Genomic DNA, 27868 nt, shown 5'->3' on the forward strand with positions numbered 1-27868 from the left:
TCAAAGGTATTGAAATGATAAGGTAAATATCTTGAAAACCAATTAAATACCACAACTTTTAAGCCATGTTTCAGTTACTGAATATAACATTCAGGTCTTTTAAGATAGTATATTTGAAAATAAGATTAACTTCTTGCTTAGTATGTCGGATACATATCATTTGGTTCTTAATCCCACTTTTTAATACCTCTAAGGCTCTAACTATGCATTTGTTCATTTAAGTAGATTAATTCAGAAAAAACTTTTTCATGGAAATAACATAACATAGTGCTACAGATAATAATCTAAACAGAAGCTCTACTTTGTTATGCACTAATAAAACATCATGATGTCATTCTATTATAGAATTTAATTTCCATAGGAGTTTGACTGGTGCTAAAAAGTGTAAACACAAAGATACCTTCTCCAATCATTGTAGATTTGGTATATAAAGCTGTCAGCTGTCGGGTGAATGGCGCATTTTTATTACTACCAGCTGCCTTAAGTGCTGCAGTTTCTGTCTGTTGCACAACTCCAACCTGTAGAAAACAGTTAATACAATATTCTTATATGCCTGTTTCTGTTAAAACATGCTTACACTAAAATTACGTAACAATTACCGGCAATGATGTCAGTGTTTTTGTTGTGGCATGGAAAAAAGGCTACATTAATTATTCAATCTTTTGTTTCATATAAAGGGCATATTAGAATCAAAATAATTTATAGCAAAATCATACTTTACTTAAATTATTAATACATTCAAAATTGGTTATACATCATCCGAATAATTCACTCTGGCTATGCCCTCATAAAACCATTCTGTGGACGTATAACCTCTTTTTCGTGTATGAATAATGTTAAAACACCATTTTTTTATACATTATTTCTTAAATAACCCCTTAGAAAGCAAAATCAAAGTCAAGCAATCTCTACCAGGTTCAAAACTACAAGTCTAAACAATCAGGAAAATAATAGATTTACTAGGGACTTTGTTTGAAGTACAAAAAGGCAAAGCAGACAAGATCTGTCACAGGAACAAAGAACTACAACTATAACTGGAGTAATCAATGCCCTGGATGTAGCTGGTGTTGCTGATAACAATTCTGTCAAAATTCAAGAATCTGAGGACAAACAGAGATAGAGTAAAATTTTTGAATTCATGGGATATTCCTGCCAGAGTATTGTACCTTGTGTCATATTATGTCGGTGATGAAATGAAACAACAAGTTCAAGTTTGAATAAAATCTACTTTATAATTACTCAGATGAAGTGATGTGATATATTTTAAGGAACAAGAGCTATTGTAGGACACCAATGCTTCACTATTCAACAGCTTTGTCATCGAAAAAAGGGCATAATTTTGTAAGAATACAAAGTAGAGTTATGGAACCTGTGCATTGCATGTCAGATCATCACAGTGAAAAAGTGTGTGAAGTTTCTATCCATTCTCATTGGGGTGCCAATACACAGGTGAGTCCAATCACTCTACCTATTCTTCAAATAGTCGAGCTAAAAAGGGGGCATAATTAAAGAAAAATACCAGTTGGAGTTACTGAACTTGTGTCATATGACCTAGATGATAAGGAACAACTCTTTTTAAGTTTGAATCAAGTCCATTTAGCAAAAACATAGATACAGGTGGAAGTACATCAGAACTTCAAACTTCAACCTGAAATTCTAAGTAAATCCAGTAATTAACCTTTCGCCTGCTGGCAGCAAGTGATTCTGCCTTTGCGACCAGCGCAGACCAAGATCAGCCTGCACATCCATTTAATCATAGTCTGCACTGTTCGCTGTTCAGTCAGTAAATTTTCAGTGAACACCCCTAATGAATAGTGGATAATGAATAGCATTAATGGACCAGTCCATTTCAGAAATTTAGCATGGTAAAGGTTAAAGAGATAAAGAGAAAGTGCATGAAATCAAGATTTGGACACAGATTAGGTGCAAACGCAAACACGGATAGTAAAGTAGGATAGCTCTCAATATACTTCATATAGTTGAGCTAAAAATCATCTTTAAATAAACTAAGGCATCACAACTAATTTACATTAATTTAATGAAATATTATGTATAAATTTCTTTCTCAAAGTACAGACAACATCTCATTTAAAGAAAAAATGTTTCTCTTAAGTCTAGATATCTATCCCAAACCCTTTTTCATTGCATGAGCTGAGGAAAGACTCAGACATCCAAAAATCAGTTTAACAACCTGTCTACCAGTATATACAATCTGCTTATATTACAACTGACCTTATATCCTGCTGAAACTATCCTGCTCACATGAACAAACAGTCTGTGTACGGGTATACTGGCGGTGAGGAAGTTGTGATCGTGATGAGCATAGATTTTCAACACCTTTGCAGCTATCTGAAAATGCAAAAAGATAGAGAACAGAGAACAGTTGATACCATCAACCTGAATTTAATTTCAATTTCATAAAAAGTCATAAGTCACTTGTTAACGATTTTCCTACATTTCACAAGTTACTCAACTCCCCTATATGCAATAGATGAAGATAATGAATGACCTGCAACAAAAAGTCTTAAATGGACATCCTAGAGAATAAATTATACCATTGAAGGATGAAATTTTATATCTACAGATTTTGTAGTCTGATGCCTATGACCAGGTTACAATTACATTCATGAAATAGATTTATACCTTTTATCTCTTTTTTTTATAAGTAATCAGATAATAATTTTTTCACAAAAAAAAAGCAAGAATAAATGTAAGTCCTGTATGTTCATTACAACAGCAAAACTATAAGTCTAGATGTTTTTGGTTTTTTTATATGACAGGGATTTTTTTCCTTCTTTACAAAGTACCCCTAAAAGGACCTTTTCCCAATTGAAAAATGCAATCTTTTTTCCCAATTATCATCCAAAAATTCCCCAAATGACCAAATTAAGTTTGCATTTTGATGATTGCAGAAAGAAAACTTATTTACATTGACATTCACCATGATTTAACCATTCAAACAGTTTGTTTGATGATATTTACATGGAATTAAAGGAAGAAGCATTCTAAATGATGTTATTAATTAACTATAAAAATTTCCCCGCATTCTAAATGATGTTATTAATTAACTATAAAAATTCCCAATCTGAGTAAAAACCTCGCAGTTTTTCCCAATTTATCCAGTACCGGACCTTTTCCCAAAAGGGCAAAAAAAATCACTGTATGAGCCGCGCCATAAGAAAACCAACATAGTGTGTTTGCGACCAGCATAGATCCAGACCAGCCTGCGCATCTGCACAGTCTGGTCAGGATCCATGCTGTTCACTAACAGTTCCTCCCTCTAATTCCAACAGGCTTTGAAAGCGAACAGCATGGATCCTGAAGAGACTGCGCAGAGGCACAGGCTGGTCTGGATCCATGCTGGTCGCAAACGCACTATCTTGGTTTTCTCATGGCGTGGCTCAATTATAATTATCTTTGAGCATTACCTCTGCATCTTTTCCAAAAAACCTGTACTTGTATCCACATTCAATAAACAGGACAGCATCCCTGTATTTGTCTCTAAACTCTACATACTGTTGTTCTAATGGTGTATATTTTACTGTCAAACTCCCCGAGGATTTTGACCTTGATGGTTTTTTGCCCTTATCAATTTTTACTGCGGAAAATTTACTTTTTTTTTTCACCAATGTTTCTGTTTTTTCAACATCCTGCTCTTCAGTGTCCTGAGAGATTTCATTAGTAACAATTTCCTCTACTTCTTTCAACGAACTGACATCTGACAATCTAGTAGCACTTTCTCTTTTTAACACGTTGAAATCAAAACTTTCTATATCTGCAGTTTTTGTACTATCTAGATCAACAGCAGAAAAGCTCTGCAACTTGTGCTTTACCCTTGCAATAATTGGACTGTGTTGTGGGGACCTGACATCAGGAGAGTCACTCGCCTCATCAGTTGGTTTGGCATCAAGCTTTGCTTTCTTCTTTAATGGTACTTCAAGAATCTGAATAAAATTTTCACAAGTCAACTTAAATATATTCTTATATGCATAGAAAACCTTACTACATGGCCACTTTTTGACATGCTATATAGTACAACAAAAAACAAGAGCTGTCCGTAAGACAGCCAAGCTCGACTATTCGAAATACTGTCCCAGAAGCAGGAAGATATTAACCAAAATGTTAAAATATCTAAAGAGTTTTAAGTTCAAAAGGGGACATAATTTGACCAAAATGCATGTCAGAGTTATGGGACTTGATGCTACCAGTAGTTTTATAACCCCGAAGACACATGTGAATTTTCAATTCAATATCTGCATTAGTTTTGGAGATAGTGACTTGCATGTAAAACTTTAACCAGGATTTTCTAAGTCCAAAAGGGGGCATAATTTGCTCAAAATACATCTCAGAGTTATGGAACTTGACCCAGTCAGGTTGGTAATTGACCTAGAAAAAGAAAAAATAAGTTTCAAAGCTATATGCCTTTTAGTAATAGCTGTATGTACTTGCATGCAAAACTTTAACCAGGAATTTCTTAGTCCAAAAGAGGGCATAATTTGGCCAAAATGCAGGTCAGAGTTATGGGACTTGATGCTATCAACTAGTTTTATAACCCCGAAGACACATGATAAGTTTCAATTCAGTATCTGCATTAGATTTGGAGATAGTAACTTGCATGTAGAACTTAAACCAGGATTTTCTAAGTCCAAAAGGGGGCATAATTTGCTCAAAATACATCTCAGAGGTATGGAACCCAGTGAGGTTGGTAATTGACCTAGAAAAAGAAAAAAATAAGTTTCAAAGCTATATGCCTTTAAATGATAGCTGCATGTACTCACATGCAAAACTTTAACCAAGGTGTGACGCCGACGCCAGGGTGAGTAGAATAGCTAGACTATTCTTCAAAGAATCGAACTAAAAACAACAGAATTGTCTAGAAAAAAATCCAGAGCTATTAAAAAGAATCCCCTGTCACAGATGTCACCTTCTACTAGCCTTAATTTCTTTACATAATTTAAAAAAAAAAAAAAAAAAAAAAACTGTATTAAAAGTTTTGACATTTCAATTTATTTCTGAGCATTTTCATTTTGATGGACATTTATATATCATATAACCAACATATCTCATAGCTAACTATCTGAAACGACAGCTACTTGATCTACCATTATCAAACAAAGAAAATATGTTACAGGATGCCATTACTGAATTGGCATAATCATTAATTTCAACACTTAATACAGGCTGAAAGAAGATCTTAGATTATGTCTATGGACAGAAAGGTTTTCCAAGGTTCAGGCCCTGTGACCTCGACCTTTGACTTACTGACCCCCAAAAACATTGAGGGTCATCGACTTCATAAGCCCAATCATGCCATCAAGTTTGAAGGTTCTGGATCATGTGATGCTCAAGTCACCTTGCAGAAATAGTTTTCAATGTTCAGCTCCCTGTGATGTTCACCTTTGACTTACTGACCGTAGAAGCAATATGGGTCAGCCCAATCATGCTATTAAGGCTGAAGGTTTTGGATCAAGTGTTTCTCAAGTAATTGAGTGGAAACAGTTTTCAAGATTCAAGCCTTTGTGACCTTGACCTCAAGTGGTTATCAAGTTGCTTTCAATGTTCAGCTCCCTGTGAGCTTGACCTTCGACTTACTGACCCCAAAGACAATATGGGTTATTTACTTCTTAAGCCTAATCATGCTTTCAAGTTCGAAGGTTCTGGGTCGAGTGGTTCTCAAGTTAATGAGTAGAAACTATTTTTAATGTTTAGGTCCCTGTGACCTTGACCTTTGACTTAGTACTGATACAAAAAAGGGGCTTATCTACTTCATAAGCCCAATCATGCTATCAGGTTCAAAGGTTCTGGGTCAATAGGTTCTCAATTTACATGGCGGAAACCCTTTTCAAGGTTTAGGCCTCTGTGACCTTGTCCTTTGACTTACTGACCCCAAAAACATTAGTGGTCAGCTCCCTCATAGCCCATTAATGCTTCTGGGTAAAATGGTTCTCAAGTTATTGGGCAGGAACCTTTTTTAAGGTTTAGGCCCCTGTGACCATGACCTTTGACTGACTGATCACAAAAATGATAGAGGTCATTAAGTCCAATCATGTTTCCAGGTTTGAAGGCTCTGGGTCAAGTGGTTCTCAAGTTCATCATCATCATTATCCCAAGTAATTGCCTCACTCTACAAGAGCATACTCGCAATTTGGCTAAAACTTTGTACACATGCGTAGCAGGCAGGACTGACTTGGCCCGGAGTAAAAGTGTCTCTATGTACAGCTGGACTGGCATAAAGCTATTGGTGAGTATTTACATTGGAGAAGATGCAGCATGTATAGTACATTAAGATGCCGGCCTTGTAAGCTGTACAGCCTGTCCACAGGCGCATTACTTGGCCAACATACAATGCATACACAACGCTGTAGTCTGGTATGATGGTGAATCCTTATAGTACCAGTACAGTCAAGTTTCTAGCTTGGCCCGTGTAGTAAAAGTTCTCTATGTACATTAGGGCTGTCATTGATTGGGTCTTAGGCATATCGACGATGCCGATATATCAGAAGACAAATATCGACGATACATCGATATATCGATTATTAAGTTAGATTAACAATCTATTTGTTCGTATGCATACTATATACCTTCCTGTAAATGCTATTTTTAGTTTTATTGCCTATTTTTCATATTACTGTTTGATTGTGTTGTATTTGTATTTATGAAATAAAAGAAATAAATAAAAATTAATAAAATCGTTCATTTTTATTTTGCCTTCACTTCTCTTTTGCATTTATCCAAATTTACAACTTTGTGAACTTAATAGTTTTTGAGGGTCTGAGTATTTATCTGGATAGCTTTTCCTCTCTGTAAAATATCGATTTTTGAAAATGGGAATCGATAATCGATCGACAAAAAAATATCGTTGATACATCGATATCGTTTCTATCGATGACAGCCCTAATGTACATTGTGATAAAAACTGGTAAAATGGTTGATGAAGTTTAGTTGTTGTACTGGCTGGCCAAGACCGACTTGAAGCCTTCCAGGGTTGTCTAGTCAACAGCGACTTGAGGCAGAGAGTTCCAAAGAATGACAGTAGCGGGATAGAAGCTATGCTAGTAGGTCAATGTGCGAGCTCGGATTTGGCAAAGACGTTGGTTGTGCCCTCTGCTGGATCTGGCAGGAACAAGTTATCTGATGGAAACTGTATGCTCTACCAAAAGATGGATGGGCCAACCAATATGATCAATGACGTGACCGCCAGGGGCATTTAGCAATATACCCCCACTTCTTCAAAGGGGGCATACAGGGTTCAAATTTAGCAATATTTACTACAATTGAAATTAGCTAGTGTATTTTTCGTTCCCTAGCTGAAATGAAAACTAGCTAAAGTTTAACAATAATATTCAATTATTTCTTTAGGATTTTGCTGGCCAAAAATTACTCAATAATTAATCTCTGTAAGTAACCAGTAAGAAAACAAACAAATTTTCTACAAGCTAAAACAGCTAGTCTTACCAGCTATTTTTTTTTAAAAGTGAAAGCCTTCCAAGTTAACCTCGCGTTGTTGCAGTAATGCAAGCTTCCCTAATTTTACATTACTATGTTACTTGAGGTATGATGCACGAGTTTTGTTGAAGAAATAATGTTCGTTTTCCTAAGGCCAAAATTAAAAATATGTTTGTTTGCTGTCTCCCTATCTACCCACTTAAAATGCTGTGCCCCAAAAGTTTTTATTGGACAATGCTGGTCAAATGTTGTTTTTTTTAAGTTGCGATATGTCAAGTCCCGCATCGATTTAAAGTAAGCAAAATAATAAGTAAGAAAGTTTAAATTGTATTATTTAATTTCATCCTTTTATACAACATAGACATATTTGTTTTAATTTTACAGAACAAATATTCTGTACGAAACGCTCATATATATCTACTGGTGAAAGTATAATCCCCCCACAAAAAAAAAAAAAAAAAAAAAGAAATTGCCTACCTACCTACCCAACTTTAAAATGTAGGGTCGGGAGATAGTCAAAATAATTTGACGTTCAGATTGTTTTATATTTGTGACGGGCAATCTAAACGTCAAAACTTTGAAGGACCAAATAATGGAAGTCAAATCACAGTACACAGTCATGTAAAATTATTGGTTTTATATGGCGTGTAAACACACGGTAAACGTTGACAGTGTACAGTACATACAAAGGTTTAAATAACCAGAAAATTCGTAATTTTGGATATTATTTGATAATTTTTACATAGATTAATGAGGAATTGAATCCCCTTTTGATACATTAGGTTTTATTTTAATTTATGGCCAATTCGTGAAATAATCAGTCAGGGGTGTAACTGTTTTAAGTTATGTAACCTATTTCAGTTACTTTTTCAAGCATTTTATAACCTGTATTAGTTACAAAATATAGTTAACTCAGGTAAGTTATTCAAAAAAAGTCTTTTTGCTGTTCTCACAAAGTGACCTTTAAAGTAAAACTAGTAGCAAACTGTGGTTAAACAAATTCTCTTTTAGTCTGAGCATGACCTGATAAGCATAATGGGATATTAAGAGTTTTATAGCTTTAAAACATTTGCGTAAAACTTTATCAGCCTTGCGTAAAAATGTTTACTGCATAGCTGGAAAGATAAAAGGTCAAGGATTCAGGAAATAATTGCATTAGTCTCATTCATAATGAGGAATTGGCACAGGAGGGCTTTGTAATATTTTATGATAACTGAAACAAGTTATGGAAGTTTAAGCAATAACTCAGACGGGTTATAAACTGCGATAACTTGAAACAGTTACATCCCTGACTGATAATCGGCATTTAAACCTATAGCATGTAAAACGTCAGCAGCGATGAAAATTTCATCGGAAGTTGCTTCAGCTATTTTGGTATTTCGAGTGTTTGACGTGAGTGGGGATATTGCCCATATGAAAAAAATAGGAAGTGGCTATTCTTACAGTCCCGTAGGAATAGCCTCACAGGCTATTCTTACGGCTCTCCCGTAAGAATAGCGAAAAGCCCGCAGATGTCTATTCCTACGGCTCTCCCGTACGAATTATGATTCCATTTGTGCATAAACAAACAATTTTAATACAACGAATTTATCGTAAGTGTAAAATAATTATTTAACTGAAATTTGTCTTCTAAATAAATTGGAAATTATGCAATGAATTTATCTTCAGTGTAGAATAATTATTTAACTGAAATTTGTCTTCTAAATAAATCGGAAATAATACAACGAATTTATCTTAAGTGTAAAATAATTATCAAACTGAAATTTGTCTTCTAAATAAATCGGAAAACGATTGTTGGTTGTACAAATTTACAGATGTAGATGTAAATACATACGTGATTAATATTGAAACACTAAAAACATTTACCAAGTGTTTTCAAATAAACCAGTTATTATACATTATTGATCAATGTTTTGTGTATATACATGGATTTTTTCCACATCAGTACAAATCTCTAACCACTTTAAACATGTTTATTGCACTTTAAATTTAGTTTTATACTTGACGTTTGTCACATATCAGCTTGACGTGTTTGCATCAATTCAGACTTGGCATTTTATTTGTAACACTATGACCAAATCGGTTGAAAATATATCAGTTGAATGAATTCAGTACAATGTATTGTAATAACAAGAGCTGTCTCCAAAGGATGACACATGCCCCCGATGGCACTTTGAATGAATAGTTATGGCCGATGTTAGAGTTTAGGACCTTTGACCTACGGAGCTGGGTCTTGCGCGCGACACGTCGTCTTACTGTGTCACACATTCATGCGTAGTTATTTTGAAATCCATGCATGAATGACAATGATATGGACCGGACACGCCCATCAATGCACTATCATGAAAAATGACCTTTAATGTCTAAGTGTGACATTGACCTTTGAGCTACGGACCTGGGTCTTGCGTGCAACATGTCGTCTTACTGTGGTACACATTCATGCCAAGTTATTTGAAAATCCATCCATCGATGACAAAGATATGGACCGGACACGCCCATCAATGCACTATCCTTTAACGTCTTAGTGTGACCTTGACCTTTGAGCTACGGACCTGGGTCTTGCGCGCGACACGTTGTCTTACTGTGGTACACATTCATGCCAAGTTATTTGAAAATCCATCCATCGATGACAAAGATATGGGCCGGACACGCCCCAGGGTTTTTTCTACCTAATTTGGGAACATAGCCTATACCCCCAAAATTGGGAATTTTGACGCGTAAATGTTCCAAATTGGGAAATATTTAGTCCCATAGGATATAGTAAGGATGTGTTTAAGCACTTTCTCATACACTTGTTTCACATTGTACACCCTCTTTAACATACTTCCATTACAATATTGTCCATAATTTGGTCAGTGTTTGTGCAATTTTGATGAAATTTTTTTCAGAATGTAGATTGGGAATTTTTGCACTCATTTTGGGAAAAATACATACTTTTTGACATTGGGAATATAGCCGAATAACGGCTATAAAAACGGCCAAAAAAAACCCCTGCGCCCATCAATGCACTATCCTTTAACGTCTAAGTGTGACCTTGACCTTTGAGCTACGGATCTGGGTCTTGCGCGCGACATGTTGTCTTACTGTGGTACACATTCATGCCAAGCTATTTGAAAATCCATCCATCGATGACAAAGATATGGACCGGACACGCCCATCAATGCACTATCCTTTAATGTCTAAGTGTGACCTTGACCTTTGAGCTACGGACCTGGGTCTTGCGCGCGACACATCGTCTTAGCAGGGTTCTTGTGCCGGACCTGTGATCTTTACCCTGTATATATCGGCTCTTAACCGAGTGGTGCAGAAATATCCAGCTGATCTCTATGGATACGCGGACAACCACAAGATTGCGTTAAAAATTCAAGCGGGAAATTCTCAAAATGAGACAACTGTTCTTCAACAACTCGACAGTTGTCTAAATGAAATCATAAAATGGATGACAACCTTCAAACTGAAAATGAATCAGTCTAAAACTGAAATTATTATGTATGGAACAAGACAACAGTTAGCGAAATTGGACATCACAAGTGTAAACGTTGGTGGGTGTGACGTAAAATGCGTCGATCACGTCAGAGACCTAGGTGTAACTATGACCAATACACTCAACTTTGACCATCACATTCAGAAAAAGTGTCAGATAGCTCATGTACAGTTACGAAACCTTAGGGCTATATGGAAACATCTCACACAGAAGTCAACTGAATCATTAGTGCATGGATTGGTTCATTCTCACATTGACTTCTGCAACAGTTTATTTACAGAAATTCCAGCCTACCAAATCAATAAACTACAGCGAGTCCAAAATCATGCCGCTAGAGTAGTCAAGAATGCTTCCTATGAAAAACCAAGTACCGAACTTCTGAAAGAATTACACTGGCTTCCAGTTAAGGCTAGAGTCATGTTCAAAGTTTTAGTAATAGTCTTCCGTGTCATCAATGGTACAGCGCCAGTATATCTGAGGGAAATTTTTGTACCTACTCGACAACGATACAGACTTCGCTCACAAAGTGACACTAACTTTAACATCCCTAGACGGCGAACAAAACTAGCAGACAGATCTATGGCAGTCGTTGGTCCCAAATGGTGGAACGATCTGCCTAGCTATCTGAAAAACATTCAGTCTGAAGCGAGCTTTAGATCAAAACTGAAAACACATTTATTTAGGCAGTTTTATGAACAATGAGTGTAGTCTTGTTAAAATACAAAATATTCAGAAGTGGTGTAAAACAGTATTTATATATGTCCAAATCTTTAAATCTAAGTTCTAGAATCCTGTTCATATTTTGTATGTATATATGTTAAATGTGTGTTATGTAATTGTAAAGCGCAATAGAATATTTTATAATTTTTGCGCTATATAAATGCCATGTATTTGTATTTACTGTGGTACACATTCATGCCAAGTTATTTGAAAATCCATCTATCGATGACAAAGATATGGACCGGACACGAAAATTGCGGACAGACCGACAAACCGACAGACGGTTCAAAAACTATATGCCTCCCTTCGGGGGCATAAAAAGCTGCCGTAGGAATAACCACTTGCGGGACCATAAAAAGGCATAAGAATAGCCACTTCCAAAAAAATCTAAGTAAGTCTAGAGGCAAACGAGAGTAGCATACCTGTTTTTCAGTATCTGTAATGCTATCATCTATCACAACTACACAGTCAGTTTCTGTCTCATCTCTGTCTTTTCTTTTTGTGTTTGAAGAGAAAAACTTTGAAATTGTTGTCTGAGAGTCGCTTTTATCTAGCTTTCGGGTACTGTGCGACTGCGGTGCAATTTTGTTCTTTCTAAATTTAACAAATCTGTTGGCTGACATAATGAGTAAGCGGATTCTTTCACCTAACAATAACTCACGTTTAACAGATTGTTAAACAGAATATCTAACTTATGCTGTATAATGCCTTATTTAACCGATTCAGCATTTTACAACTTCGCGGAATTTTTTAATACCGGAACCGGAAACAAATATTAGTTGTTTCTATCATCCGTAGCACACCGTACTACACACCGTGCAATGCCGTTTAGGCAGGTCACCACTAAATCCAGCTGTTCTTTTTTCCCTTGCTAGATATAACGTTTTTCAACATTTTCTAGGTTTTCAGATTTTCAGAGACTTATATCCCCGTAAAGAGCTATATCGCAACTGTAGAAAGAAAAAGCTTCAATTTGTTAAATACAACCCGCTGATGTTACTCCTGTTCGCTTTTTTCAATATCTCTTCCCAACACTTAAAGTTCCTATGCCGCAATTTTTATCTAGGATGCGATAGGGGCATGCCGATTCCAATAGAATACTACACATACATACTGAAACGCAAAAAAAAAAAAAGATTAGGACTCTTTATATTTGTTTACTTGTGACTAAATCGGCGTAGGTTTACATTTGATTTGGTAGTAATCAGCCTATAACTCCTCTTTCGGGTATTATTAACAGACGCATAGTCAGTGCAAGAGAAAGCTTTTTACAAATGTTTTGACAGTAAGATGTGAAAGTGAGACAGTGAAACTGAAGATAGTTTAAAGTGTTAGATATACAGACAAGAGTAGTGAAATTTAGGTTTAAAATACTTTGCTACAACTAATTGCATGTTACCATGTATGTGCTTGAAACATATAAATGGGGACAGGAGCACTATTGCAGACGGGAGATTAATCTTTAAGACAAAAATACTTTGGAAAAAGGAAAAGTTATAAAAATTGGAAACTGTGTGCATTTGTCTCTAGACCAGTTAATATGAAGTTGAAGGTCACTTATTCCAATCCTTCTTTGTTTCAAATAAAAAGACCACTCCAGCTCTTATTTACGTACCTTAATAGAACATCACAATTTCCTACAGCTACTTTTCATGAAAGTTCTCTCATAAATTGGCGTAAAATAGAAATGAAATAGTGTTTAGAATAGTACGTAGTGAAATGCTAGTCAGTGGTGGTCTGCCACCCTAAAAGACGCATATTTTGTCTTGTACGCATATTAAACGCCTACCTTCGGTTTCAGCGTGTAAAACTTACTTAAGAAATAATAAGTTCCCAAACGTAGTTTATCGTAGAATAACCCGAGTTTTGAGTTCTTATGCGTAAGAATATATCACGAAGGCCGTAGGCCTGAGTGATATATTGTTTCGCATAAGAACGAAAAACTCGGGTTATTCTACAATAAATCACACTTGGGAACTTATTATTTCGATTCTAACACGACATACTAGTATCAACAGTGTTAGAAAAAATGGTAACTACTTTTTACGACCGTGCTACGCACCTGGATCGGATGACGTCATTGCACGCGAGTGGTTTATTGCAGAATAACCCGAGATAGATTTTGCTCTACATGTATGTAGGTTATTTGCTGGTCGTGTTAGAATATATAATAAGTTGCTGTTCATTGTTGATCTTCTAAAGACGTTTAACACTCAATCCGGATTGATAATATGTTGAACTATTATTATAGTAATAGTATGTAGACCAAATGGAACTGAAATGTTCTAGTTGAGCATGAGTCAGAATAAAACATTTTTTAATTTCCAGAAATTGAATTATTTTTCCACTACAACAGAAGGGGAATTTTGATCTATTATAATGTTGGAACAGCTTTTGCCACCGTTGATCATTGAAGATTGCCAATTAGACCCTGTGTGTTCAATGGTAGTGTACCATGGGTTTTATGGCGGTAAACGGGCTGCCATACCTGGTTTGTTGGGACGTTATGTTGAGCTACAATACCCGGATCTTTTCGTTATTACAATTAAAGATGTTTAATTTACCTTATATTTGTTCACCAGATATGTTTTATGAACCCAATACGCCTTCTTAGACGTTTTGATTTTGTTAGATGGGGATGGATAAGCATTATATTGACGTTAAGTTCCTGTATTCTCACCAGTATTTTTCGCCACTTAAAAGCTCATGCGGAATATGTAATAACATGGTTTTAGCTGGATGGCATTCCATTTGGTATGGGTGTGCCTTGCCTTAGGTGGCACTTTTGTTTTCCGTTTCAGGCCAACGGACCAACGGTCATACTAAGCCCGCGCGCTTAGCTCAGAAGGAAGAGTGTTGGGTTACGGATCGCGGGGTCGCGAGTTCGATTCCCGGGCTGGGCGTATGTTCTCCGTGACGATTTGATAAAAGACATTGTGTCTGAAATCATTCGTCCTCCACCTCTGATAATTCATGTGGAGAACAGGTTTGTACTGGTACAGAATCCAGGAACACTGGTTAGGTTAACTGCCCGCCGCTACATGACTGAAATACTGAACATTGGAAAACGGCGTTAAACCAAAAACAAAACAAAGAACAAAAACGGTCATACTATCCCCCAAAGGCAGTGAGCTTCCGGTTCATTGACTGGATTTATTAGGTTTGATGGACTGGTATTGATTTTACGACTATATATGTAGTACAAAGTAGATTGTAAGGGGATTCTTTGTAATTTTGCTAAGCCTATTAGTAATAGATAGTGTGGCTTTCCTTATCTATCTCCACTTCTTTTCGAGCTTAGTATTTCTCTCTGTCTCCTCCTCTCTCTCCTCAGCTTGCTTGGATTATTGGGGTGTTTGGTGAAGTTAGAGCTGGGATGAGTAAGAGGCTAATCTGGCTTAAACTGTTTACAAGGTATCCAGTATAGCTTACATAGCAAATTAAGCGAGCAGGTACATCAGGGCTACAGCATAAATAACAAATACACAAATAATATCATAATTATGTGAAAAGAAGTTTAAATGAAATGGTCGATGACTGGCGTCTCGGCAGTAACCAATCACTCTGTCATCGTTTCATCAAGAAGAACTCTGTGTTTCTGTGTACGACAGCTAATCGTTCACTCAACTTCAAAAACCAGACAATGAAGGAGAAAGGGCTGGACAGAAAATTTCAGACTATACGATATTATCCAGTATGAAAAAGAAATAACTAGTAAAACTATATGACGACGGGTCAAAATTTACCAACAGACAACTTAAACATGTATATGTATCATTATTTCATGTACCACGCTGTAAAACAAAAATAAAAGACTGATCCCATATTCTATTAAAACATAATGTAACACAATATTTCAAAAGATAATTGTTAAAAAAATCGCCAGTGACACTATATTCAAAACTATATACATATATACTTCTAAATGTTATAACACGCTGTGAAATCCAGATATATAAAATACGATCTGGCATAATTCCCACCCCTGTATTACGTATAAATAAATACATAATGAAGTGATAGTCGGACTGGGTAATTAAACGCGTCATTGGTGACAATATTACTTACTAGTATCAGATAGTCCGTTGAGGACGGATTACACCAAACCGGAAGTGACTACTCAGTGTTACATGTGAAGTAGTCCAAAATGTAGTTCCATGCTATGGATGAAATCTGGTATAATGAGTGACATGAGGAGGTGACAGTTAAATTTTTGGCTTATGTTTATTGCTTATAGTATTGAGAATAGATCTAGACCATTTTCATTGTAAATTTCTTGGAATAAGTTTTATTCTTTGCGAAAAATGTCTACCTACGCGTAACTGCTAAACGGCTGTTTTCATGGGGGCATTTCTAGAGGGTGATGTTTCTCAGAACAGATTATTTTTCTTATATTCAACATAACATGTCAATATTTTTTTGTTTTTGATAAGAAGACATGTTATACTAAATGACCATATATGGTTTTCATATCATTGAAATGCTCTAAAGTGCTGAAAATGAGGTCTGAATGTTTTGTTATTAATATGAAATAAATAAGGACTTGAATTGGTAGAGTGTAACCTTGACAAGTTATCAAATCAATTTTCTAAAGTTAAGTTTCCAGTAGGGACTTTTTTTGATTTACTGGTTTGACATGTTACTACTGTTTTGAACTCGTCCAACAGAATTCAGTGTTGTACTCAACACTGTTAAATAACCTCATATTATATTTTTCATAAACTATAAACAGTGTACAAATAATATAGAAACACTCTATCATCAAGGTAGCGGTATTCTATATAGTGTTCATGGACCATGATGGTGGATTCTATATAGTGTTCATGAACCATGATGATGGATTCTATATAGTGTTCATGAACCATGATGATGGCTTCTATATAGTGTTCATGAACCATGATGGTTCTTCGTATTCATCGCTATCGTCTGCTAGCCTCTCAACTCGTAGACTTTTTGACAACAGTGACTCCTTCTCATCGTCCGAGTCGTACCCAGCAGCGTTCTCCTCGACCACGTTCTGCATATGACCGCGATGTTCTACAGAGAGCGTTAGGTCGTCACCTGCCCACGTCTGTCGTTTTCCGGAAGCAAACACCAAATAATACAGTACACCAGCTAGATGAAGGGATCCGGCGACTATGAAAACAATTTTCCAGTCGCTTGGCTTCTGTCAATAATAAAGAAAATCATGTCTAATTTAAAGTCGTTGTGGTTTTAACTTTTTCTTGTAATATAATATTTATGGCTAGGTCATACACAATTGATAGACATTAAAATGTCTAACCTGCAAAACTTACGTGTTCCAATATTTCTATGCGATGCGCGGTTATGAACTTGTTTTGCTGATTACGGTATAGTTCAGTTACCAAATTAACGTTACACAATAAAGCTAGATTAACGAAAGCCAAGGACTTCATTCTAGACTTCTAATCAGCAAGTGCGCCAAACTATAGTATTGTGGAGGCTACAGTCAAAATCGATCTTTAAATATGCTGAACAAAACAACAAACCAGACATTTGTTCTTTTGCATATAATTTGAAAATTACTAAACGTACAATTTTGAAATTTAGTCTATGCTTAAACAAATTTGCTGTTGATAAGCTCTCACAATTTCAAAAAAAAACAACAAAAAAACATTAAGCTATCATATAAATTCGTTCATTTTGAAAAGTCACAAAAATACACTAAAACATCTAGAATTTACAAACTAGCGACAAACGTTATGAGGGAAGAAAATGACAACAAAATTAATGCGTTGTCATGCCCAATCGTAAAAGAGCATTTAATATGTGTGTGAAATTTAAACATTTCCTGGTAAAAATAAAAAAATACACTTCCTTATTTCTGTATTGCGGATATTTCTAAGTTTCCAAACAGGCATCTTTCATGTGTATTTTTGTGACTTGTTGAAAATGTGCTTTGGTACTAGATCTAACGTGAATAGAATTATACGTTTGTGTAATTTAATACTATTAAAATTTTGATATGTTAATATTGATAGATCGATCTAACCGTCTCCTTAGAAATGTGCTTTTAGTATTTTTTTGATATCTGCAAAATAGCAAAATGTGGGTTAGCTCTTTAGTTCAGGTCCTCATTAAAACATAGATACATACATGTGTCCTTCCCGGCAGTTGTTCGGCTATAACGGTACTAATAACTGATCCAATGGTTCCCAGTCTGGCAATTCCTGTTAACACGCTTGCATACCTGGGGGCCAGATCCAGCGGATTCACCTGGTAACCTGTATGGAAATAATAATTATTTTCATATACTTAAACATACTATGGACTGTGCGAGAAAATTAAGCTAATTGTTATCAAATGCAAATAAACCTAATTACAAAAAAAATAATCCATAATTTCAAATGTCAAAGGTCAAGAATAGAAGAAGGACTCTTCTTGTTTTAATTATCTAATTACGTCTTTCACTAATATAGATCTACGTAAAAGCATATATTTACATACATAATTATGTTAACACACGCACGCAGTATTTATATCGTTGAATATAGATCTGTTTAAACTATGGGTAAAGATAACTAGGGATATGCCACATGTTCTGTACCTCATATGTAGTCAGTCTCACCTGATATGGCTATTCCACTGACCCCAACTCCTACACACAATATTGCTATACCCGCCCCCTTGGATAAGTGAGGTGCCAAACCTAAAGCTAGAAGGCAGCCAGATTCCACGCCAAACCCTTTAGAAATAAAGCAAGAATTCGAGGAATATACAACATTGAAGCAGTAGATATGTACAACTACACCTACTAATGCATAATACTTAAAGTAAGAACTATAAGTTTAACTATTTTTTACACCGCTGACTTACCAATTAAGAAGTTTTGGAAACTTAATTTGGTGAACCTGACAATTTTCTATACATTGTGTACATTGATTTTTATTAATTACCAATGGTTTCAGCTGTTTTCCTGGCTATTGTTGTTGATACAATTTTACGTTTGATGAGTGCGTCTACAGTAAATCCCCCACTCACCACCACTACAGTCATCATTACGTGCGGAATTGACGACCAAATCCCAATCTGAAATAATAATAATAATAAAATATTTCAATTTGCATTGTATATATTAAGATTAGCCTCTCATACACTTGCAGTGGAAACAGACAGATGGAGAAAACCAGAAAGTATCCCTTATGATGACCTATATGTACAAGGTGCAATGCACTTGAGGACGAATATCATTTTGTTATGGACTGTCAGGATTTCTTAAGCCTACAAAAACATGGTCACGAATCTTGTCAGGTTTATTGCATAATAAAACTATTCTATATTCATCAGAGGCAAACAAATAAAGCTTAGTTGGAAACCTCGGTTCATAAATAACACAATTTATTCCACTTTCATGAAAATCGAAGGATTCGGTAATGTTTACTTTATTATGTAGGTGATCTGGGAAGAAGATAGAATAAATACATCAGTATACATTTTCATAGATTTCTTCGAGTCTTAACGTCAGTGCCAATATGCAACAAACATCTGTAAAATATAAATCAGTTATTTTGCACAAACTGGATCTTTATCACTTTACATCCAGGAACAAATTATAGACCGCCGAGTCATGAAATAAAATGCCATGCCATGTATCACACAATCACATATGCCAAATCCATTATACACAAACACCAATATTTATCATAACAACACAATAGTTACTCGCCAGCTAGAATCCATTAAAAATCTTCGAATATAGGATCTGCAGTCAGGACAAAATAAATCAATTTCTACAAAAGATGCTACATATATAGCACTCAATGCAAAGATGTCAAATCTTCCATGATTTCACGGAACTGAAATGTTCAAACAAATTTTATTAAGAATGTAAGCAATAATGGCTAATATATATTTATATATATACATGTACAATAATTTTTGATGATCAAATATTGATATGCTAACCAATTTAACATAGTTATGTACATGTACCAGATATTGTCAAAATTTTTAGACATGTCTTGAGAATATATGTATTATTTTTCATTGCGAACATCAAATTCATTTTGTGCGTGGTTCAGCCTACGAACCAACTGTCCTTACAACAATGGTCAATGGTCTTGCATGTCTGAATGTGGGTCAAAACTTTCTTTTTCAGCAATGTCCTTGGTACATGTTTTAGACTACGGGTCAAAATTCTTTCGAAAATGGCTTTGTATGTGGTACAGACAATGGGTCAAAATTTCTTTCGACAATGTCTTGGTACATGCTTCAGACTACGGGTCAAAATTCTTTTCGAAAATGGCTTTGTATGTGGTACAGACAATGGGTCAAAATTCCTTTCGACAATGTCTTGGTACATGGTACAGACTACGGGTCAAAATTCCTTTCGAAAATGCCTTTGTAAAAAAATGTGGTACAGACAATCGGTCAAAATTCCTTTCGACAATGTCTTGGTACATGGTACAGACAATAGGTCAAAATTTCTTTCGACAATGTCTTGGTACATGGTACAGACAATGGGTCAAAATTTCTTTCGACAATGTCTTGGTACATGATTCAGGCTATGGGTCAAAATTCCTTTCGAGAATGACTTTGTATTTAGTACAGACAATAGGTCAAAATATTCCGGCAATGTCTTGGTACATGTTTCCAAAAAGATGCTACATTGGGCCAAAATTCCTTTCGACAATGCCTTTGTATGTGGTACAGACAATGAGTCAAAATTCTTTCAGCAAGCTGCTACATCTTCGACTTGGCAAATCATTGAAAGTACTTTATGTGGTACAACAATGTCAAATTTCCTTTTGGCGACGTCTTGGTACATGATTCAGACTTTGGTTCAAAAATCCTTTCGAAAATGTCTTTGTATGTGGTACAGACAATGGGTCAAAATACCTTTTGAAAGTACCTTTGTATGGGTACAGACAATGGGTCAAAATTTCTCGACAATGTTTTGGTACATAGTTCAGGTGATGGGTCAAAAATTTCTTTAGACAACGTCTTGGTACGTGGTAAAGGCTTTTGACCAAAATTCCTTTAGTCAGTGTTCTGGTCCACGGTCCATGCTTTTGACCAAACTTCCTGTCTTGGTTCGTTGCTACTACGCGGTTCGGACTATGGGACAAATTCCCTTTCAATAATGTTTCACATTCATTTACGCCTCCGATGATTAACAGACCGAATCACACCAAGTCTGCTATTATTTTGCTTGGTTGCGTTCTATGCTTTCTCTTCTTACAGATTTTATTAACTTTTACATCAGCTGTCTCTAAGTGCCGTGTGGCAGCTGCAACATGCCACCCCAGTGTTTTCTGGTTTGGGAATCAAGAATCGAGTGCTTTCAAGTTTACTTTAACAGAGTTCCGGTTCAGCCGGTGCTTGGGGCGTGAGGTTAGATTTTACTGGTTCGTTGCTACCATGGCAATTCACTTTATTGATATAGCACTAAAATTTCATTTATCGTCTTCTAAAAGTTTGATATATCAATAACGAAACAAAGAATGAAGGTCCAATGTAGTTACATGGATATTTGAGCCAGGCCTGGAATGGTGTCCTTCACTTCTGAACAGTTCTTTCTCCCTGTCGCTGATACCTGGACACGACGCAGGACTATCATGAATGGCACACAACCAAATGAGTGACCACAAGACTCCGACTGCACCTGGGGAGTGGAAATCAGAACGACAACACTGCATTATGCCTGCTGTTATTTCACATCTTGATATCTAACAGAATAAAACTAAATATAAAATTTCAAAAGAAAATTTATCACATTTATGTCAAGTAATTGTAACTGTTACAACTTATCAATGGCGTATACGCAATGCACATACCACTTTCTTTGGCTAAAAGTCGATATGATAATATGAAATTATATTAACTATATGTATTTACGATAAAAGAGCTTTGTAACATATCTCAGTTTCGCTATTCGTCTGATGTTGCTTACCATAAACAAAGAGGGCGGAACCCCAGCTGACCTTGCATATAAGCATCCCTGATGTGATAGCGGCCACCGCTGCACTCAGATATGCCCCTGAATAGTGAAAACAAAAGTTACTATTTCCCTACAAATACTGAACAATTTGAAAAAATAGTAATAGAAATAGTAATGTTTCACAACAGCCAAGAAGGCCAGAATGGTTAGGACGACACTGAACACTAGTGTTGGAAAACAACTTTCAAGGCGACATATTTTTTATACATTTTTTTTTCTAATTTGGTCAATTTCATCAAGGTCAAAGTATACATGCACTCACGTTTATCCGATCAGTTAATTTATAAAAATGTTTATGTAAAAATGTTTATTGGGAAGTTATCACACATGAGTTTTCTTTTTTAGAAATACATAATATGGCTATGAAAATAACACAACCCTTCGGGTGTCCTTAATATTGTTGACTATTCCTTTAGAATATTTATTCAGTTTGTAAAACTATTCCAGAGAAAAAAGTTAACCAAACATTGGTGTGTACATGTGTACGTGTGTGCGTGCGTGTGCATCATCTTACCGGAGTATGAGATCGTAACAAGGACACTTTTCTCCGATTTTGGAGCCCAGGCAGCAATAATACCATTGAAGGAAGGTACGATAGCGCCCTGCAAGAGTTAATTCATATATGATACATGTAACAGCGTTACTGTTGTACCAATATATCGTGCATGCTTTAACAAACACTCGTGAGAACGATCAATTTGTTCGAAAAGTTGTTGCTTTAAGTACTCGAATTCGCACGACAAAATGTGCATTGTATTATTTAACAAGCTTAACGTGCTACCTGTCAATAAAAGTACATGAAAATGCATAAAGTCTGGGTGACTTTCTACATCTGTTTTGTTACCAATGGATTAAATTGATAAGATAAAGCCATTCTCGTTTTATCAAATTTTGTCCTCCGCACAAACTTCAGTTTCGTGGTTATTCGAGATTTCGAGATTATTTACTATATTTCTGCTGAAAGAAGATATACAGTACTAATAAGTATACCCTCTGTTAACGACAACTCAGGAAAGCAGAATACCTCTCTACAAAGGCAGGTATGTCAGTGTTCCCCCATTAGAAAAGAATCTTAGTTAATCGGCAGCCATGTGTCATGATCAAACACACTTTCGCCTTACCAGGGGAGAATCCATCTTTACTAAGACATAGAATGAAAAACACATGTACCTATTTGGTCTTATTTGATTTACTTAAAAAATGCTTTAACGAACGGTAGGGTTGATTTACTAACAGATGTGATTGTAAAAATGTTTCTATAAAACTGGGGCATCCATTGCAGGGTGGTTAAGGTTGCTGATTTTGAATCACTTGCCCTCACCGCTGTGGATTCGAAAGCTCGCCCAAAGTGTGGATTTTTTTTTCATGTGAGGAAGCCATCCAGCTGGCTTATGGAGGGTTGGCTGTTCTATCCAAGTGCCTGTGTGTACCTGAAATATTGTCTGGAAGGGCTCCAGGAGTCTTCTTCTACCATAAAAAAGCTGGAAAGTCGCCATATGACCTGTAATTACTAGTATGTCATTTTGACTTTAAACCCAACAAAAAAAATCTGTAATATGACAGAAACATGGTTTACGCATGTCTTCTAACTTTGGTAAATGCAAATGTACTTACTTCTATAATACCCTGAAGTATCCGAATGAGGGACACAAGCCAGGACTGGTACTGTAGCGCAAACCGGATGGCAATGGTAAGAACACTTGTCAGAAATACCGCAACGCCGCAGACGCTGTAAAATTGTTATTCATTATAAGCCATCACTGTTCTAAACTTCGTAACCCAATTAAAATAAACATTAAAGATTTCTTTCAAATTTACGTTTAAGGAGCTCAGAAGCAATGATCTTCTGTAGGAGTGTAAAATGTTTTGTCAAACAAAATCCTCGCACTTCTTTATCATTGTCACTTGGTTCTAATCAGTCTGAAAATTCGGGATTTTTGCGAGAATGTTAAATTCGCCTAATATATGAATCTGGTTTACTGTAAAACTGTAAAATGATTAAGATACTTTCAATTAACTATATAAACGGTTTTGTAAGAATATTTAGGGTGCATAAACCGTTTAAAAAATGCTTTCACATGCAATTAAACTTTGACTGTTTAGAAAATATGCTTTAGAATAAAATGACGCTGTTGCTATTGATTTTTGAAAATGTTTACCGTCTCGGTGAAAATCTTGCCGCCAGAATTCCACCTGGTACCTGTGTGAAAATGGTCCCAACGAAATAATACGTCTGGAACAGGATCCTGTTTTCCGATGGCCAGTTTTGGTGAAAGTTTGTGTAACTGTTATTACAACACTGTTAGAATACAAAAAAAAATGTTCGGTGTTGTGATTATCTCCTGTTTTCTTTATTATTATTTTTTTTATATAGAATAGGAGACCAAACGTGTTATTCTTATTACTATTACTATTATCATTCTTAGTTTATACTAATTTATTTTAGCTTGATTGTGATGAAAGTGTCATGCAGTGACATAAGTGTTAACAACGGTTAAATTATTTGTTTTAAAATGTTTAAAAATAGTTGTATATTGTAAAAACTTGAATTTTGTGAATAATCTTAAAAGAACAAAAAAATGCATGCTGTAATTATAGAAATGTTTTATTTCTTACTAGATTGATAAAATCTTGCAGTGTCAAAGTAATTGCTTTTAAATGTCTGTTAATTACATTTTATTACATAATCTTTATATCTGTTTAGTAAGATAATAATCTTTTGACACGCAGACAAAGGTCCTTGGCCACGTGAAATCACGTGAAATCTCACTAGGTATCGCGGTATGCGAGATTTGTTGCTAGGGGACATGTAGGTGTCCTGCAATGTGATTGGTTAATTCAAATGTTGTCATGAACATCATAAAATATCAACGATAACAGAAATCAGAAGAGTTTTACCTACGAAATAAGAAGGACACATACTTCTGTGTTTCCTGTCGAGATATCCGACTAGATAATTACAAAGTTTTGATTACTGTAGTTGTGTTTTTAGAAATATATTGTTGTTATGTGGACATCCATATATTGTTGTTGAAAACTGAATAAAAGAAGAAACAGAATCTGGATTTTGCTAATTCCTCAATTAAGTGGACTCAAGCGAAAAATAATAAATACCCGAAAAACTGAATTTTAGCTAAAATTCCCCAAAGAAACTTTACGTGAAACACGCGCAGCGTTACAAAAGCTTCAAGCTTATTTGAACACCTATCGAGTCCGCTTCCTCGAAAACTGGTACTATTGTCATATAAGAAGGGCATGGTCGTGACCCCAGCGGTGCTTAAACCCACGACACTCTGGTGGAGCGGCCGACAGCTTAACCACTAGACCACCGCTCCCATTATTATTATTATTAGTAGTAGTAGTAGTAGTAGTATTTTTATTAATATTATTATTGTTATTGTTATTATTACTAGTAGTAGTTATTATTATTATTATTATTATTATATTAAAAAATGCGAGCACGGACAATACTATATATTGCAATACTATATTTGCAATAGTGTATTTCTCACACCAGTTTTCGAACCCTGCTTGGGATGTAGTGATTCTTTTACTCCCAAGAAACAGTTACTGTGCGGGTAGCCTTACGGTGGGTAAGCGGTTCTACCCAGGTAGCTGGAATTATGTCCGGAGGAGCTTTTACGGCCTTCCCTATTAAACCTGGAAAGTGAACATTTTCCACATGACCTTGCTGGTGTGACTTACAACTAATCAAAGCCCTGAAAGGACTGATAGCCAGTGCTTACTGAGTGATATTTCAACCGACACACCTGAAGAATCAACATTTCCTTGTGCATAGACCGGTCATAATTTGAACAATGTTGGTAGAGGTCCACTAAACAATGCTACATGCCAAATATCTAAGCTCTGTGCATTGTGGTTCAAAACAAGAAGATTCTTAAAGGTTTTCCCCATACAACTCTATGTAAAACTAAGTTTGTCTCAGGGTGGGGCCAACCCTTAATCCTAACCCTAGAGCGGAGTGATTCCGATCTTTCGAATGTGAATATAAAGTTCATAATTATTTCAGAATCTGTTTCTGCTTGTTTTTATTGTTTAAAACAGTAGTCCTCAGCAGCTCACACACTCACACAATATCAAGATTATAAAAAATAAATATGGGACTTTTTTACACGTCCTGAATATTTGTGTGATGCGGTCACATAGAAAAAGAAGGAAAACTCAAACGACACGAGGTTGAAACTTAGTAGTTGATTTAGAGCTATAGCCAGCTGCTTAAGCACTGGCTAAAAAGCAAAGATATTCATTGTTAAGTCCAAGCAATCAGGAAGTTTCATTTATTCACAGACTGTAATTCAGCCACGAACATTTATTCATGTAAAAATATGTTTTCTGATAAAGAGATGTACATTGTTTTGCCATAACAACCGCAGGTATATTTGCGTTGAATTCAAACTTCCTGGTACAGTGTAACTTCCGAAAACCGAACGACCTCCGGACCAGACTAAAAGTTCGGTTTTTGGAAGTTTCCGGAATTCGGAAGTTTGAAAGTTTGTAGACAAAGTGGATGAGGTGCATAATATTTATGTTTTCTTACACGTAGGATAAAGGAGATTATTATTTTAAAGTTTTTAATTTTACAATTTCATATAAAGAAATTAATTAGTTAATCAAATAATTAATTACAACTATTAAGGATAATAAATACATAAATAACAAATATAAGAAAAAACAACATAACTTTAGTAATAGCATTTACGAAAACATTTTCCACTTACATTTTACCATCTTTGGAGTCCCGAGTTTGTCAACATTAAATTTTAATTAATGTTGATAATGCATAGTTTAATCGATGTAACTAAATCATTTAAAACACCTGTCTTTCTTTTGTTCAAACATTAAGAAAGTTTTTAACACTAAACTGAATACAAATGAAAATAATCGCTAATTACTTCCTTACTTTTGCATCAAGTGATCATTGTGAATATATATCGTGTCAAAATCAACACGTGTCGCTAATAGATAAACAAAAGAACATGTTGACAGCGTTTTTGGATTATCAGGTGACACTTTTAATCCAGCAAATATTTTGTTGTTCGGTTTTCGGAAGTCAATTTTAGTGTTAAAATATAAATGGTGCTTCAAAAATCGTCCGGTTTTCAGAATTCGGAAGTTCCGGTTTTCAGAAGTTAAAAATATATAGAAATAAGAACAGAAAAAACGGGACCATGAGTTTCGTACGGTTTTCAAAGGTTTCCGGTTTTCAGAAGGTCCGGTTTTCGGAAGTTACACTGTATATCGGTAATTAATTGTTTTAAGTTCTTTAAAAATCAGGTTTCGTATCATATTCAGAACAATTAATCAGGCTCATTATTATTATAGTATTTCGCAATGTAGAATAAAAAGACAACACAAATAGCTGCAATACAAACTTAGGACTGCATGAAAGAGGTTTTTAACGCGAGAAATCACCTTTAATTTTATTATCCCGCCTTTAGCCTCGTCCAGCCCCAGCAAGTGCGTCACTACCATCGTAAATACTTCTCTGGATCCGATGGATATCAACATTCCTAGAAACGTCATGAACACAACCAAGTGTCGTCTGCCACACGCACAACCCATTTTTCTGTTGCCAAAGTTATTCTAGTTAACTAGCAAAAGACATAAGTCAAAATCACACGCAAGTGTTGACAAGAAACAAGTGTGGCTTGTTATAAGTATGATAAGTCCGTGAGAAAATGTAAACAGCGTCGCTCTTCAGGGCAAGTAGTACAAGTGCAATTAAGATCCGAAACTGAAAGTAGTGTTTGCAATGATTAATTTGTATTTTTCATTTTTTTTTTTTTTTTGTATTCCGGACATTTTATCATTAACATTTTATATATTGGTTGAGTATATATTAGTGACTATTGCGCCATACGGCGGAAGTCCACTTTTTATATACTTATTACATGTCTGCAAAGATAATTCATGAGTAGGATGTTTGCCACGACCCATTTCCAATGACTTCCTTTAACTTAAATAAATTTACCACTATATCCCAGTAGCAAAACACTTTGACCTAACACAAAATAAGATAAATAAAAAAGTAAAACTTACGTTTTATTTCAAATCAAAATTTGTATTTTAACATCCTTTTTATCACAGATAGCCTACTGACTGAGATGTAGTTAGTTAACTTTCATTTTCTACTTCAAGAAGGAAAGTAGACACTTGATACAAGGAAAAGGTTGACTCATGCAAAATCACTGCACACTTCTTGTTGTTTTTATCCTTTTTTATAGAATTGAAACAAT

The 27868-nt window shown here is 35.5% G+C and overlaps 2 protein-coding genes across 4 annotated transcripts in view; both read right to left on the reverse strand.

Annotated features, from left to right (window-relative positions):
• LOC123565548 (DNA mismatch repair protein Msh3-like) overlaps positions 1-12428 on the reverse strand; it is a 40718-nt gene extending 28290 nt beyond the window's left edge. For 2 of the 3 annotated variants that reach the window (XM_053549255.1, XM_053549254.1), the window contains exons 1-4: positions 12073-12428; positions 3429-3944; positions 2233-2349; positions 401-518 (exon numbers count right to left, since the gene is read on the reverse strand). In XM_053549255.1, the coding sequence (XP_053405230.1) occupies positions 401-518; positions 2233-2349; positions 3429-3944; positions 12073-12273 (952 nt within the window). In that variant the 5' untranslated portion in view covers positions 12274-12428. The remainder of the gene's footprint in view (positions 1-400; positions 519-2232; positions 2350-3428; positions 3945-12072) is intronic. The other variant, XM_053549253.1, reaches the window with a different exon arrangement.
• A 3035-nt stretch (positions 12429-15463) lies between these two features.
• LOC123523181 (vesicular glutamate transporter 3-like) lies at positions 15464-27834 on the reverse strand. Its single transcript, XM_053550312.1, has 13 exons — positions 27672-27834; positions 27045-27223; positions 23771-23910; positions 23226-23340; positions 22126-22213; positions 21564-21650; positions 21136-21275; positions 19464-19467; positions 19104-19156; positions 18568-18700; positions 18240-18356; positions 17768-17895; positions 15464-16817 (listed from the first exon to the last, which is right to left on the reverse strand). Exons 2-13 carry the CDS (start codon positions 27192-27194, stop codon positions 16527-16529), a joined length of 1446 nt encoding a protein of 481 aa, XP_053406287.1. The 5' UTR covers positions 27195-27223; positions 27672-27834; the 3' UTR covers positions 15464-16526.
• Positions 27835-27868: the final 34 nt, after the last annotated feature.

Source organism: Mercenaria mercenaria, chromosome 8 (assembly GCF_021730395.1).
Source record: "Mercenaria mercenaria strain notata chromosome 8, MADL_Memer_1, whole genome shotgun sequence".
In the NCBI taxonomy this organism is placed as follows: Eukaryota; Metazoa; Mollusca; class Bivalvia; order Venerida; family Veneridae; genus Mercenaria; species Mercenaria mercenaria.

Excerpts from the sequence above, each read along its gene's own strand:
- LOC123523181 (XM_053550312.1), bottom strand. The coding sequence starts at position 27,194 with ATGGGTTGTGCGTGTGGCAGACGACACTTGGTTGTGTTCATGACGTTT. Across the intron at positions 18,701-19,103 it reads TCGAAGAAATCTATGAAAAT|ATTGGGATTTGGTCGTCAAT; the intron begins GTATACTGATGT and ends TTATTATTTCAG. Across the intron at positions 16,818-17,767 it reads AACTGCCGGGAAGGACACAT|AAGCCAAGCGACTGGAAAAT; the intron begins GTATGTATCTAT and ends TATTATTGACAG.